The sequence below is a fragment of the Gadus morhua genome, chromosome 17 (genome assembly GCF_902167405.1).
Source record: "Gadus morhua chromosome 17, gadMor3.0, whole genome shotgun sequence".
Taxonomy (NCBI): domain Eukaryota; kingdom Metazoa; phylum Chordata; class Actinopteri; order Gadiformes; family Gadidae; genus Gadus; species Gadus morhua.
The window spans coordinates 14,467,445-14,482,444 of NC_044064.1; the positions used below are offsets into that span (position 1 = coordinate 14,467,445).

Consider the following 15,000-nt stretch of genomic DNA (forward strand, 5'->3'; position numbering starts at 1 on the left):
CTCTCTCTCTCTCTCTCTCTCTCTGTCTGTCTGTCTGTCTGTCTGTCTGTCTGTCTGTCTGTCTGTCTGTCTGTCTGTCTGTCTGTCTGTCTGTCTGTCTGTCTGTCTGTCTGTCTGTCTGTCTGTCTGTCTCTCGCTCGCTCGCTCGCTCTCTCTCTATCTCTCTCTGTTTCTCTCTCTCTCGCTCTCTCTCTATCTCTCTCTCTCTCTCTCTCGCTCTCTCTCTCTCTCTCTCTCTCTCTCTCTCTCTCTCTCTCTCTCTCTCTCTCTCTCTCTCTCTCTCTCTATCTCTCTCTGTTTCTCTCTCCCTCTCTATGTCTCTCTTGCTCTCACTATGTCTCTCTCTTTCTCTCTCTCCAGCAGGGCAAGATATAGAGCAATTGTTATCCTCTCTCCAGAGTTCTATTGGGAGTAAGAAGAGGAAGAACGTGGAGGTCCTGTGGTCAGCTGCATCGGTAACTGATGAAGATTAACTTATTTTTAGATAAAAAATACAAAATATTTATCTTCATTTTAGAGCATGATCATGAGAACATTCAAGGCAGCAAAGCAAAAAGCATACATTCACCGAGACAATGGATGTATATGCTTCCTAGGGAAACATTCACATCGTGGGCAGTTAGAGTTTTCTCAGTCTATGGTACATTTCTCGTTTCATCCCAACATTTGCAGAACAGTAAATGCATTTCTCAAAACAATTTGTTCGAATAGCAAAACACCAAGGATTACCTGCAAAAGCCAGTCTTTTGCTCACAATCCTTAGTTAATCTCTCAAAAGTAAATATCTGTCTCAATGAACATGTCAGTGCCATCAGAATAACAAGTCCTTTTGTCATTGTGTACGGATAAGACAGTCAAATTGCTTGTCATGTTGTCAATATTACAGTGTACTCTGGAGGGATGTTCTGATGTAAACTATGGCTAATGTATGGAAGACAATTATTGTTAATTGTAAGTTACACGTTAGTGTATTTTGGAGATTGATTGCAAGAGACTGGACAAGATTCACATTTACGCTTTGACTGTTTGTACAATAATTTGTTGACAGACCATGTCATTGCTAGAAATGTGAACATAGGATAATCTCCAATGCAATTGTACATGCATTGCTGTAGGAATTACAGTGCAGTCTTCCTACACCTCCTGACGTTCCTGTCGGTTGGGCCACAAATTCTCAGGCAGCCTCACTCCTCTTCCTCTTCTCCTCTCTGGCTGTTGACCCCGTCCAATTCCTTGTCCTTCCATTGTCAGACAATGTAACATTGTGTTGTGCTCCAGCTATTAAGAGAAGGTCAAGAATCCCCTGGTAGCAATTAATCAATTCAGGACAGATTTAGAAAAAAGTCTAATGGAAATGTATAGAAATATGCTTGACATAAGATGACAAACTGTTGTGGGGGTAAGACTATTCAATATAGACCCATTACAATACATTTTGATCAACAAGGCATAAGCAATTGATAATGTAGGAAAGGGCAGAGAATTGTGCATCATTTTTGCATGAATGTACCAAACCATTGGCAACTTGTTCAAAATAATGAGAAACTGCTTTTTTGATGAGCATAAGTGACACAATGATGTCAAGATTGAACGGTTACTTTTGAGAATTTCAATTCTGATCTGAGAAATGTACCAAAGCAACTGAGAAAAACTGTAATACAAAGGAAACAAAAGGTGGGGGAGCTTTATGATGGATTAGTAATGATATCGGCAAGATTTATATCCTTTGTAGATATTTTGCGTAAACATTAATATAATTGTTTTCTTTCCTCTACTCTCCTCCGGAATGGAATGAAATGTTTACCTATCATGTGTGTAATGATGTATGACATATCATGTGTTTGTGTGTCTGTGTGTGGTAGGTATGTCGTAGGGTCAATGGTGTGCGTGTGACCAGCTGTAAGAGTGCTAAGGACCGGACGGCGATGTCAGTCACACTGGAACAGTGTGTTCTCCTCCGAGACGAACACACCCTCCGAAACACACACTTCAACACCGCCCTGGACACCATGAGGAGGTGTGTGTGTGTGTGTGTTGTGGGCGCCTGGTCTCTGAGGTACAACAGTGGGATCACCAATCAGAATAGAACAGGCGGAAGCGGGGGTTGCGGTGAAATCAACTTAAGTCATTTATTTATAAAAAGGTGCAGGGGGAAAAGGGAGGGGGCAAAAGGCAACTCAAATCTTCACCGGGTTGGCGGCTGTCGTCAGGGTGCCCTTTCTGGCTCTTCCTGGGGTGGGGCCAGAGAGAGAGAGAGAAAGAGAGTCCGAGGTTAGTGGGGTCTGTGGTCCCTGCCACTGACCTCTTCGCCCTAGCTCGGCTTGGGTTTCCTCTTCAAGTCGTTGGGGTTCCTCTTCAGCTGCCGGCCTTCGGTCGGGTTACAGCATGACACAATTCACACACACCGACAAAACAGCTCTTCGTTCCACTTGAACGTAACTTCATTGATTAGTTTTGGAGTGATCAAGAGGGTTGGCCACAGGCCTCTTACCACGAGACTGGCCTAACGTGTCTCTGGTCTCCACACGCTCCTCCAGCCAGTCTGTCTTCAGCCTGTTCTGGTGGAGTTAAAAAGGCCCTCTGATTGCAGGGCTAACTCAGCGCACCTGTGCAGGGTAAGCTGAGTAGTACCTCCCATCCAGAACCACACCCCTTGGCTGCCTTTGCCTGCCTTTGTGGCCACCCCGTGGCCATGTGGGGCACTTCTCAGTGGCTGGGCAACCACAGTGTGTGTGTGTGTGTGTGTGTGTGTTTGTGTGTGTGTGTGTCTTCATTATTAGTGATTCATTGTCTATAATCTTCTACTCTCTACTCTTTATTCTCGCCTCCATTATTCAATGCTTTTTTATTCTATACTTTATTGTATCCTCAAATCTATACTTTTCTCCTGTTCCCTCATCCATTCATTTTACGACTTTATTTTCCTTTTCGTGGGTTGATGAGTGGTTATGAACTCCCTTATCATGTACGGTCTTTATTGTATCTATTTAAAATTGTCTCTCTTCTTTCATCAAATCCTTGTCCATCGATCATCTGTCTTCCCTCTTTCCTACCCTCCCTCCTTTCCTACCCTTCCTCCTTTCCTAACCTTCCTCCTTTCCTACCCTTCCTCCTTTCCTCTCCTCCACACACCACGTCTCTCCCCAGATCTCATCTCTCCTGGGGTCAGATGGTGGCTTGTTATGCCCGTCCATGCTGCTCCGTGCCCAGAGTAGGACCATGGGTTGGGGCCCCTGTCCTGGGCCCACAGGCCCCTGGGTGCCACCTCTACCCTGTTATCTTTCTGCTGGTCACCTCTCACCTACTGGTGTTCTGGCTCATCATCAGCCTCCTTGTCGCACTCGACTACCAGTAACACACACTTGAGACTAGTACCACACGCCAGCAACACATACGAGACCAGTAACACACTGGGTAACCAGTGTCACACACTGGAGACCACTAACACACAGGAGACCAGTTACACACACTGGACTACCAGTGACACACACTGGAGACTAGTTACACACAATGAAGACCAGTAACGCATACTGGACTACCAGTAACACAAACTGTATCACACGTGTGTGTGTGTGTGTGTGTGTGTGTGTGTGTGTGTGTGTGTGTGTGTGTGTGTGTGTGTGTGTGTGTGTGTGTGTGTGTGTGCGTGCAGTGAGGGCTGCAGGATGGAGAACGTCCAGAAGAACGTGGGCATGAGGAGATACGCCTTCAGCAGGGTTCAGCTCCTCACCTTCCCTAGGACTTACAGACCTCCTCTTGGGACATACAGCTCATCCAGACATGCTGACATGGAGAGACACAGACAGAGGGACAAATAGACACATGGAGACACACAGACACACTGACATGCATGAGACAGACAGACTGAAAGACCCACAGACACACTTACATACAGTCAGAGAGAGAGAGAGACAGAAAGACATAAAAACAGACTGACTGACAGACACACAGACCTACTGACCGACATAAAGTCAAAGAGTGAGACACACAGACTGAAACAGATTTATAAATTAATTAATTAATTCATTAATCTGATGCTGGAACATAATATTAAGTTCACAATCATGTACAGATCATTCATATTTATTACTTAGTTTTTTGTACCACCTGAAGTGTTAGTGGTTTTATTTAATACCTCTGATTTAATAATAAAGTATTTTCACAGAATAAAGTTCCTGAGTCCGTTTTGTTTATCAGTTTAGAGGAATACAGTATACATCCGATGAAAATACTAATATTACAATGATATTACAATAAATACCTATTTAAAATAGATATGAATACTACTCAATTTATGAATACATGTCTTTAAATATCCATGATAACGCTATGCATACCTTGTGATCGTTCACAGTTGAACTACTAATCTCAAACATAGCTGTATACCGGTAGTTGTGTACATGTTGTTGTTGGTTGACTTCCCGTCCGCTAGGGGGCGCTGCTACAGAACGTTCGCCCCGACCTGCTCTCTGCTCCCCGTCTTCCAGTCACAACAACACGGCCAGGCCTGAAGCTCCCAACCGCCACACACTAACTTATCCGGGAGAATTAATAAACCAAACCCTGCTACCTTGACTAACACATACCGTTCGCCCACAACCAGTCCGCCGTGTTTATCGACACGTCCTGCGTTGCGTGGAGAATTTCCCCCTGGGGGTGTGTGTTTGTTTTGTTCGCAGCAAGCAACTCCCGCAACAGCGCCCCGGAGGGAGTGACCCTCCACGGCGAGGGGACGGGGAACAGGCCGGTAAACATAAGCCAGCTGTTAGCGGTGTAGCATGGTGGAGTAGAGACGGCTGTGGCGTCGACCGCGTCCAGGGACGGTTGAACCTTTATTAAATAAGGGCGGTGATGGCGGGGTCTCTGGTGGCGGCGTGCCGCAGTCTGGCGCTTTCTACGTGGCTACTTTCCTTCTGCTTCGTCCACCTCCTGTGCCTCGACTTCACCGTGGCCGAGCGGGAGGAGTGGTACACCGCCTTCGTCAACATCACCTACGTGGACCCCGCCTCCTCGGAGCTCCGCACGGAGAAGACGGAGTGCGGACGCTACGGGGAGCACTCTCTGAAACGGGACGCCCGGGGTGCTGTGGCGATGCCGTCCGCTCCGCAGGACAGGCAGGCGTGCGACCCCAACACCCGGTTCTCGGTGCCCGGGCAGGCCGGGGCGTGGATAGCCCTCATCGCCCGGGGGGGGAACTGCACCTACAAGGACAAAATCCGCCACGCGGCCGGACAGAACGCCTCGGCTGTTGTCATCTTTAACGTGGGAACGAGCAACTCCAACGACACCATCACCATGCCCAACGCAGGTAGGTCCATCCCCCCTTAGCCCAATGCAGGTAGGTCCATCACCTAGCCCATCCCACGTAGGTCCATCACCTTGCCCAACGCAAACAGGTCCATAACCTAGCCAAATACACGTTGTTCCATCACCTAGCCCAACACACGTAGGTTCATCACCTAGCCCCAAGCAGGCAAGGAGGTAAGCGTTTCTAGACCTAGAGGGTTTAGGTCTGTTACCTTTCAATACTGAATACTCTGAGAGGGTTACAGGACTCCTGACATTAAAGTAAATTATGAAATACAATTGAGCATTTACTTGAACAGTTAAATAAATAGTACTTCGCACATTATTTTAATTCATTTTGATCTTAGAAACCAACGGTTCTGGGTTAAGAGCACAATGTCCATAGCCTGCCTTTAGACATCCTAGAGCCAGCTGCCCAATAACCCCTACCTGCTCCTTAATGACCTCTCTTACTTGAGTAACTTAGAGTGAATTCAGATTCCATGTCATTAAGGAGCAGGTAGACTTTGGACTCCACAATGGTATTATTGTAGAGTCATTGTAAACGGAGGGGAATGAGGGGATAGGAAACACACACATCTGTGGGCTTACTCCACAACTGCATTTAAGTGTCAGCGAACCCCCTGTTTGAGCTCCATTACGAAAACGATGAGATAAATACACAACAATGTTTCGGGCCGAGTGTTCCAGGAAGGAGGGGGGCCTATTGTCTCAATGGTTACCATTACGACCCTCTGCCCCTTTGCGATGCTTTTTCAGTATCGTCAGTTTGTACAAGTGTTATTATGAGCGATGTTGCATAAGAAATGCTTCACACACTGTGGCGTTAAACTGTAAGTGACCGGGAAGACGTATACGTGTAAACCCTAATATATAGTGTATCCTCATCATGAAAGAGCCAGAGGTACAAGAGTTTGAGTTCCTTGACTGGGTCTACGGTATCAGTCCTACTCCTCCTCCTGTAGCCCCCCCCCCTCCAGATGTTCCATGAGTACAGCAGGAAGGAACTTCAGGAATGTTCCCAAACTGAGGACAACTTTTCCAATGCCTCCAGTACTGTGTGTGTGTGTGTGTGTGTGTGTGTGTGTGTGTGTGTGTGTGTGTGTGTGTGTGTGTGTGTGTGTGTGTGTGTGTGTGGCGCTGATTTTGACTGGCTTGTTTACTTCATACTGGCTTCATACAGGTTCATACTTAATATATATATATACTGTACACTACTTATGAGCTACTTACTGAAGTGTGTGTGTGTGTGTGTGTGTGTGTGTGTGTGTGTGTGTGTGTGTGTGGCCTCTCTCCAGGTACGGGCGAGGTGGTCGCCATAATGATCCCGGAGCCCAAGGGTCGCGAGGTCGTGGCTCTGCTGGAGCGCAACGTTACGGTAACCATGGCGATTAGCATCGGCACCAGGAACCTCCAGAAGTACGTGAGCCGCACATCGGTGGTGTTCGTCTCCATCTCCTTCATCGTCCTGATGATCATCTCCCTGGCCTGGCTCGTCTTCTACTACATCCAGAGGTTCCGCTACGCTAACGCACGTGACCGCAACCAGGTAGGATATAGGATATGTACACATTGTGTCCACATTATTGTGTACATGCATTTACACGTTATAACATAGGGGTTGGCAATATGGCAATCTTATCATGTCTCAATGTTTTTCAGGCAGGATCCTTATGCACGATTTTATCAAGATTCTTTTCCATGTTTCTTTTCCAGTGTGTTACTGGTCTCGTATGTGTTGCTGCTGGCGTGTGGTACTAGTCTCAAGTGTGTGTTACTGTGATTGACAGACTAGATGGATTCTCGTGTGATTACGTGCTTTGGCAACTGCTGGATTTCAAAGATGTTTTTATGTTAACTACAGCGCCTCTCCCACAGTCAGCTGTGGGATGATGAGATTTATAAAAAATGTGTTTTTTGCCGGAAATTTCTAGGAAGGAGGGGCATGTTACGAAGCACGGCAACATTGTGATACTTTTTAAGTACCGTTGTCATAAGAGCATTAGAATGAGCGAGGTTATACATCCTCCATTCAGTAGAGGATACCAAAATATCAGCGGCTTAGATGGAGATTCACCATCCACACACAGCGTTGCATGAGGTATCTGGGAAGCCTAACCTGTATCGGAGGTATTAACCAATATTGAAGAATGTGTGATTTAAGATTTGGCTGAGAAAACCACTTTGGATGTGTGGATGAGCCATGGAGCTTTAACTGATAGAACGTGCACCGTAGCACGATGCTAAGATCTGTCTGCCAAACCAGGCCTCCCAGATCTTTAATGTACACGAGCTATTATCGCCATATGGCTTCCCCATGTTATAACATATATATGAATATATCTGTACTCATTATCATGCATGAATGTGATACACATTGTCTCCACATTACAAAATATATATATATATATATATATATATATATATATATATATATATATATATATATATATATATCTACATTAGTAAGTATATATGAGTATACAGTTCATCTCTAACCATAACCCCCCCCCCCCCCTCCAGCGTCGTCTAGGGGACGCTGCTAAGAAGGCGATCAGTAAGCTTCAGGTTCGCACCATCCGGAAGGGAGACCAGGAGACCAACGCTGACTTTGATAACTGTGCCGTCTGCATCGAGGGCTACAGGCCCAACGAGCTGGTCCGAGTACTGCCCTGCAGGTATACCATTAGATATGAGTACATACTATATAATATATACTATTATATATGTGCCATTATGTCTGCATTGGAGGTAACAATCGAACGAGGTGGTCTGAGTACTGCCCTTCGGGTATATGATTATATATAATATATTATCTATGCTATTATAATCTGTACAATTTTGTCTGACAACTGACCTGCAGGTATACTATTATATATAAATAAAAGTGCTGGGTGATAAACGCGATAATAACGGCGTCAACGCAAATTAGTTTTAACTGCACAGCCATTCTTTCTGCATTAATGCAGGGACCGTCCTGATAAGACGGGGGCCATGAGAGCCTGCTAGACATTAATTTGATCGAGAGACGAGTGGCGAGGAGCAGCGTTACCTTGTTGTGGGAGAGAGACTAACAATTACAGCCGTGATTAAAAAGACGATACGAGACGAATTGTGGGCAAGACGCGCCTTCGTTAAGTTCCGTCACTGAGAAAATGAATGTTTCTCCTTATTTAGCGTACTTCCTCTTAAAACGACTTTTAACGAGTTACGAGTTGTTATTTGAGCGTATCTGTTAAATGCTTGACCTGTGTGAGTCCCTGGGTTGACCAGTCCTTTTTTTTTTGTTTGTTAATTCTGGAATGAATATACAAACTCTACATATGCATAAAGATAGTATATTTTTGTCCACCCACTTGTTGATGAGAGTATTTCAAACTGGAAAAATGACCTTTTACGGTGCATTTTGAACAGATTAAATAATGTGTGTTTAATAGCTATTAAATATTTGAATTGCTTGACAGCCCTAATAAATGCATACCATTATGTCTGCATCGAGGGCTGCCTGCCTTTTTAAGCTGGTCTGTGTATACTATTAATGTATTGCGTTGTATTATATTATATTATATTATTGTCTTCCAGACATGTGTTCCATAAGAGCTGTGTGGACCCCTGGCTGTTGGACCACCGAACCTGTCCCATGTGCAAGATGAACATACTTAAAGCCCTGGGCATCGCTGTAAGACCCCTCCTCTCCCAGTCCCCGAGGACACTCTCCTCCCTCCTGGTGTCCTAGGATACCCTTCCTCTAGACCTCCCCCCCCCCCCCCCCCCTGGTCCCCAGTGCTGGTATGTAAACCGTCTCCTCCCTCTCTCCGTCCCAGCTGAATGCAGACTGTCTGGACGACCTCCCCCTGGACTACGACCTGGTGGTGGGGGGCCCGGGGCTGGGAGCCATGGGGGCCCTGGCCGTGGAGGCCGGGGTCTCGGGGGCGTCCAGCGAGGGGACCCTGAGCGAGGGGGGGTCGTCGTCGGCGGTGCTGGACCCGGGGGTCCGGCGGCTGGGTCTGCCCCAGGAGTACCACCACCCGGACAACCTGCGGGACAGCCCGGGCACTGCCACCACGGACACGCACACAGGTAGGACCCACGCGGGACGCTACACCGTCCTTGGACAGGCTGAGAGGTGTGCTCCTGGTCAGTTATTCCTCTCTCTGCTTTCCGTCGCAGGGGAGCTCCAGCCGATGGCGAGCAGCGCTTCGGTGGCCTCCCTCGTCATCGCCGTGGAAACGGGCCTGTCAGACGAAGAGGGCTCCCCGGACCCCTCCCCCTCTGTCGAAAAGTCCTGAGAGCATTTGTCCAGAGCCAGGTCAGCTCCTCTTGGACTTTAGCCTGTCAGAGTCCAACAGAAGCTGGCCCACTGTGACGGGGACTGTGTACGGAGGTCGGGACCTCTTGAAGGAGACGTGGACCGGTCTGCGGAGCATTAGAACCCCGGTAGAAGGGTGCTCCACAAGGTTCTGTAGCCACAACCCTGTAGAATGATCGTCTCCAATCTGGCGGTTACACCGAACTGAGAGCAGAGAGACTAAACTGGCTCCGAGTAGATTTCACTCTTGATACATTCACTCGGTTACCCAGAATCCTTCATGGATGCACATGGCGTTTGCCTGCTCCGAAACCAGGTGTGGAACTGGGTTGTTGATCTGGATTAAGATGGGACGTGACCATTTGTGAATCTGGGTTTTAGGTCTGGGTTAATCTGGGATGGAACATGTTGTTAAGCTGTGATTACCTGGTCTGTGTGTGGTCTGAATATGGTTACATGGTTGTCAACCTAATTCTAGGTCTACCTTAACGTAAAGACAACATTACTGTTGTAGCTCTGCTCCTGACCCTGACCACACCCCAACCGCAGAATGCCCCGCCCACCTCTGCCCATGGCCAATAAGGGAGGAAGGGGAGGAACCCGAGACCCTCTTCTGGTGAGCCAAGCTCGGACCTTGTGTTTGTGTATCTTCATGTAACCCAGCCACAGGATGGCTTAACAATCTGAAACATCGTGTCAACTGGTTACCAGTTGAGGAGAGATGACGACGAGAGACTATATACACTCATGGGAGAACACTGTTTTTGTAATTATTTGGTTTGTAATTTAGTTGCACAAATACAAGGACACTGTTGAAAAGCGGAGGACACAAGGTCGAATATTAAAGACTTATTCATAGGCCCGGATTTATATAAGATACTTTTATTTTGAAAGAAGGACCTATATTTTGAAAGGACAAAGTGGGACTGCTGTGAGTTACACGGCGGTCAATATTCAGTTGGATTTTATAAGAAACTTTTATTTTGAACAGACACTTTAAAACTGATTTACATGGTTGTCCAGATTCCCTGGCTACATTTCCTGGTTTTCAATGACTTACTTTGATTTTTAAAGGATGACCCTTATTTTGAAACGAAACACACAAGACTCGTGCGAGAACTACACTACATGCAGTCCCGATTGGCTTTTATGTATTGGGAAGACACTGACCAATACAATTGGCTGTTGGATGGGACTTTTTAATTTGTTGTGTGTTAATGAATTATTCTAAACTCCTTTTTAAATGTATGATGTTGACACACATTTTATTTAGATTTCTCTTTCTCAGTGCGACGTGTTGTTGAATCAGGGTTCCTATGCTGGAATATGTTTAGTAAGGTCAACTCCTCGCCAAACTAATTGTCTGATACCTTGGGCCTCTGCTGACCTCGACAATTTGTGAAGAATGAAGTAATTAGCTTGTTTACTGTTCCTTCATAGTCAACACTACCACAGCGCAATCACACAATAAAATGTCAAAGAAGTTCCAAACGTTTTGTTGAAATGATGGCTGTTTGAAGAGGATGCGTGTTGGGGTTGGTACTGAGTGATTTAACGTGATGTAACATTTGATTACTCTTGAGAGGTTAAACTGGTTTAACAATCTGAGATCAGATTGGTTTATTATGAGAGGTTGCACAGGTTTACTCTGAGAGGTTAAACTGGTTAAATAATCAGAGGTTAGACTAGTTTACTCTTAGGTTGGACTGGTTTAATCAAAGAGGTGAGACTGGTTTAATCAAAGAGGTGAGACTGGTTTAATCAAAGCGATTCAAAGCCACATCTTAATACAGGGACACAGATTGTCTTGAACGCAGGACATTTCAGCCCAGTGAAGTTGATTTCCACGAAATGAATAAAATGGAACCACAAACTTCTGCTCTTCTTCTAGGGAAACGTCTTCTAGGTTAAGTATAGTTGAGAAGCACTTGAGGGCAGCCCTCTGGTCTAGAGGATAGTCTGTGGAACACACATACATAGAAATACATGCAATACCTTTATGCTGTGTATTTAACACGTGTGTGTGTGTGTGCGTGTGTGTGTGTGTGTGTCTTACATTTCAGTCTTCACTGTGTAAAGGGCAATGGAGAGCTAGAGAGGGAGACAGATCAGAGTTCAATCCAGCTTAGCAAGCATCATGAACTGTTAGTGTCATAGAGGAGATAGTGTGTGAGTGTGTGTGTTTTGCATGTCCCTGACCTCTGGTTATCTTCTCTGGACTCTGCAAACTTATGTCTCAAAAGAAAACTGGTTATAGCATCAGCAACCTACTCACACACACACACACACACACACACACACACAACACACACACACACACACACACACACACACACACACACACACACACACACACACACACACACACACACACACACACACACACACACAAATATGACTTTTAATGAAATACACAAGCAAATACATATGTAAATACATCCAGATACAGGCACGAAATATAGAATATAATTCAAATGCACATACATGCAAATGAACAAATGCATGTTTTATTGTTTTTACAAAAATACACACAGGGTGTCACATGTCTCTTGCCTTGTCGGGGTGGTCTTCTTGCACTGCATGGCCACAAGGGGGCAGCAGCTGCATCATGAATTTACCTGGTGACACACAGTTATTCTCTCTCTCTCTCTCCTTGTCAGTTTCAGGTTGTTGACATCAACAGCTGACCCTGAAGAGGGTGTGTGTGTGTGTGTGTGTGTGTATGTTGTCAGCACCCGCGCTCTCATAATGATTCTTTTTTTATAACCCTGCCCGTGGCTGCTTATCTGATGGTTCTTTGCTGTTCTGATGTCAAAGGAGATCATTAAAATGTGTGGTATTGTTACAAATGGATGCATACTCTACCGTGCACGAGAGAACACTGTATGTGTGAATGTGTGTGCATGTTTATTTCATGCACATGCAAGGGTTTGAGTCAGTCCAAACTATTACCATAGTCACGAATGTGTGCTGTGTCAGTCTAGTTTGACATCATGATGAAGATTGTTTGCTGTTGTCAGTATAACTGGTTGCCATGATTACCACTGTGTCTGCTGCATCAGATTTACTGGTTACTGAAATTGTGCCTCGTCAGTTTAACTTGCACAATGGGTTACCGCTGTGTGTGTGTGTGTGTGTGTGTGTGTGTGTGTGTGTACCTCTCTGGTAGATTCAGGTGCTGTTGTGAGTGTGTGTGTGTTACAGTAGTCTAACTGGTTACCATGGTTACCCCCTGTGTGTGTTGTGTCAGTCTGGTTACCTTGCATTTGTGCGATGGTCAAATCTCTGTCAAGACGATCCACCCCTTTAATCACACATTGAAAACACTGCCTTTATTTCAGTATTCTGATCATCTGAATAATCATAGTTTGGGGGAGGGTGTAAGAGACCTACCAGCCATATACAGTAGTTTTGGGAGGCTGTAAGAGACCTACTAGCGATCTACAGTAGTTTGGGGAAGCTGTAAGAGACCTACCAGCCAATAGCAATAGTTTGGGGGAGGGTGTAACAACCTTCCACCCAATAACAGTTTGGGGGAGGGGGCAAGAGACCTACCAGCCAGTAACAGTATTTTGGGGGAGGGTGTAGCAGCCTTTCAACCAATGACAGTAGTTTGGACAAGGGTGTAAGAGACCTACCAGCCAGTAACAGTAGTATGGGGAGGGTTAAGCCCACCTAGCAGCCAATAGCAGTCACATTGTGGAGGCTTTAAGACACCTACCAGCCAGTAACAGCAGTTTGGGCAGGTTGCAGCTCAGGAAGAGGTTGGAGGTCCCTCTGAACCAGCCATCCCAGTACTTCTCAGCCTTGGAGAGATCTATGCGCCAGTTATACACACTCTGTAGACAGACACATACAGTTATATACCCTCTGTAGAAGTGTAGATAAAAATACTACAGATAATACAAAATACTGCTTCATGTAGAATGAAACACACACACACACACACACACACACACACACACACACACACACACACACACACACACACACACACACACACACACACTAATACATTATATGCACTCTGTACGAGTACACACATAAATGCCACTTGTATTAGCAATTGTAACTTTGTATGTTCATAGTGTATAAATAAGGTGTGTGTTGGGTGTATTCACTTTTGTGTGTGTGTGTGTGTGTGTGTGTGTGTGTGTGTGTGTGTGTCTCTTACCTGGTTGTCTGAGATGCTCCTCTCTGGTGTGGTATTCTCTTTATCGTTGAGTTGGTGCTGTTCATGGAATTCCTCGTTGCCCTCGACAGCCACATCTACCACCAGACTGGCTGGCTCCAGCAGAACATCTTTGTCCACCTCACACCTGGAGGGAAGTAGACAGCAACAAGAGGTCAGCGGAGAAGGTCGCAAAGCACTGCCTCTTCACTTTATTCAACTAGCATTATAAGTCATAGCAGTTGAAGCGTGGGGTTAGAGCCATTTTAGATTTACTTCTATTGTTTCACTGACAACCATTTTGTGATTTACTGGAAGAGTAAATTGAGACCTCATAGAAACCACATAGAAAATTACTTAACTATAATTATTACATCACTAAATTATGCATTTTAACAGTTTTGCACATTATGAATTAACATGAAATTACGGTTTGCAGTTTTTTTTATAATTTTTAACTAAATATTTATAATAAATCGATTATTTGCACATTGGCTCTTACACATACTTTTATTTAGGAGGATGCGGCCATGCTGGCTTTTATTTTTGAAGGATAAAGTGAATCATAGAGGGGCTTTTATTTCTTTAATGGATAGGTGAGGCTCACTTTTTGATCTGTCCAACCACTGAGACTCTGGCAGACTCCAGGTTCTGGATCTGACCGCTCTTCACGCTGAAAGCAAGTCCATCAGAAATGGTCAGTTTAGGTCTAGAGTTGAGCTCTTTGGTTAGGACACTACGAGGGACACTGCTGTTGGTGGACCTCTGACCTCCATTCAATGGCATGTACCATGGACTTGAAGGACTTTGGTCGGCCCCTCAGGAAGTTCTGCATGCTGTGTAGCACCTCCATTGCACTACCTGGAGAGAGAGAGAGGATAGGATCACTCACTCACCCATCTCTCTCTCTCTCTCTCTCTCTCTCTCTCTCTCTCTCTCTCTCTCTCTCTCACCCTCCACGACGTCAATGGCGACCAGGCCTACGATGGTGGGCAGCAGCATGCTACTGGCTGCGTGGACCGCGATGGCCCCGCCCACCCCGTGCCCAATCAGCACCATTGGGGGCGGAGTCTCCCCATAGCAAGCTTGCACAACATTTGCCACATCCCTGAAAAACAAGAGTTCTCAGTGGAATAATAGTACGGTATGATAAAGAGTAGAAAGAGAGTGTGTGTGTGTGTGTTGCCTAACCTGGACATAGTTTGAGTTGAGA

At 45.7% G+C, this 15,000-nt stretch overlaps 3 protein-coding genes and 1 long non-coding RNA gene across 11 annotated transcripts in view; 2 read left to right on the forward strand and 2 right to left on the reverse strand.

Annotated features, from left to right (window-relative positions):
- The window catches only part of LOC115529142 (type II inositol 3,4-bisphosphate 4-phosphatase), a 15,777-nt gene extending 11,610 nt beyond the window's left edge, over window positions 1–4,167 (forward strand). For 3 of the 7 annotated variants that reach the window (XM_030337657.1, XM_030337659.1, XM_030337663.1), the window contains 3 exons: window positions 361–455; window positions 1,863–2,017; window positions 3,148–3,629. In XM_030337657.1, the coding sequence (XP_030193517.1) occupies window positions 361–455; window positions 1,863–2,017; window positions 3,148–3,355 (458 nt within the window). In that variant the 3' untranslated portion in view covers window positions 3,356–3,629. Of the gene's footprint in view, window positions 1–360; window positions 456–1,862; window positions 2,018–3,147; window positions 3,631–3,652 lie in introns of those variants that run through there. The other 4 variants (XM_030337664.1, XM_030337661.1, XM_030337660.1 and 1 more) reach the window with 3 other exon arrangements.
- On the reverse strand, window positions 2,105–3,700 carry LOC115529169 (uncharacterized). Its single transcript, XR_003973469.1, has 2 exons — window positions 3,563–3,700; window positions 2,105–2,768 (listed from the first exon to the last, which is right to left on the reverse strand). It is a non-coding gene; the product is annotated as an uncharacterized LOC115529169 (long non-coding RNA).
- A 294-nt stretch (window positions 4,168–4,461) lies between the features above and the next one.
- rnf150b (ring finger protein 150b) lies at window positions 4,462–11,111 on the forward strand. Its single transcript, XM_030337697.1, has 6 exons — window positions 4,462–5,308; window positions 6,606–6,856; window positions 7,831–7,985; window positions 8,890–8,986; window positions 9,132–9,387; window positions 9,478–11,111. Exons 1-6 carry the CDS (start codon window positions 4,852–4,854, stop codon window positions 9,594–9,596), a joined length of 1,335 nt encoding a protein of 444 aa, XP_030193557.1. The 5' UTR covers window positions 4,462–4,851; the 3' UTR covers window positions 9,597–11,111.
- A 246-nt stretch (window positions 11,112–11,357) lies between these two features.
- LOC115529160 (protein phosphatase methylesterase 1) overlaps window positions 11,358–15,000 on the reverse strand; it is a 5,209-nt gene continuing 1,566 nt past the window's right edge. The window contains exons 4-14 of one of the 2 annotated variants that reach the window (XM_030337702.1): window positions 14,979–15,000; window positions 14,741–14,895; window positions 14,558–14,648; window positions 14,395–14,460; window positions 13,791–13,935; window positions 13,338–13,455; window positions 12,876–12,920; window positions 12,170–12,234; window positions 11,816–11,883; window positions 11,673–11,707; window positions 11,358–11,575 (exon numbers count right to left, since the gene is read on the reverse strand). The exon at window positions 14,979–15,000 is cut by the window's right edge and continues 27 nt beyond it. In XM_030337702.1, the coding sequence (XP_030193562.1) occupies window positions 11,683–11,707; window positions 11,816–11,883; window positions 12,170–12,234; window positions 12,876–12,920; window positions 13,338–13,455; window positions 13,791–13,935; window positions 14,395–14,460; window positions 14,558–14,648; window positions 14,741–14,895; window positions 14,979–15,000 (800 nt within the window). In that variant the 3' untranslated portion in view covers window positions 11,358–11,575; window positions 11,673–11,682. Of the gene's footprint in view, window positions 11,576–11,672; window positions 11,884–12,169; window positions 12,235–12,875; window positions 12,921–13,337; window positions 13,456–13,790; window positions 13,936–14,394; window positions 14,461–14,557; window positions 14,649–14,740; window positions 14,896–14,978 lie in introns of both variants that reach the window. The other variant, XR_003973465.1, reaches the window with a different exon arrangement.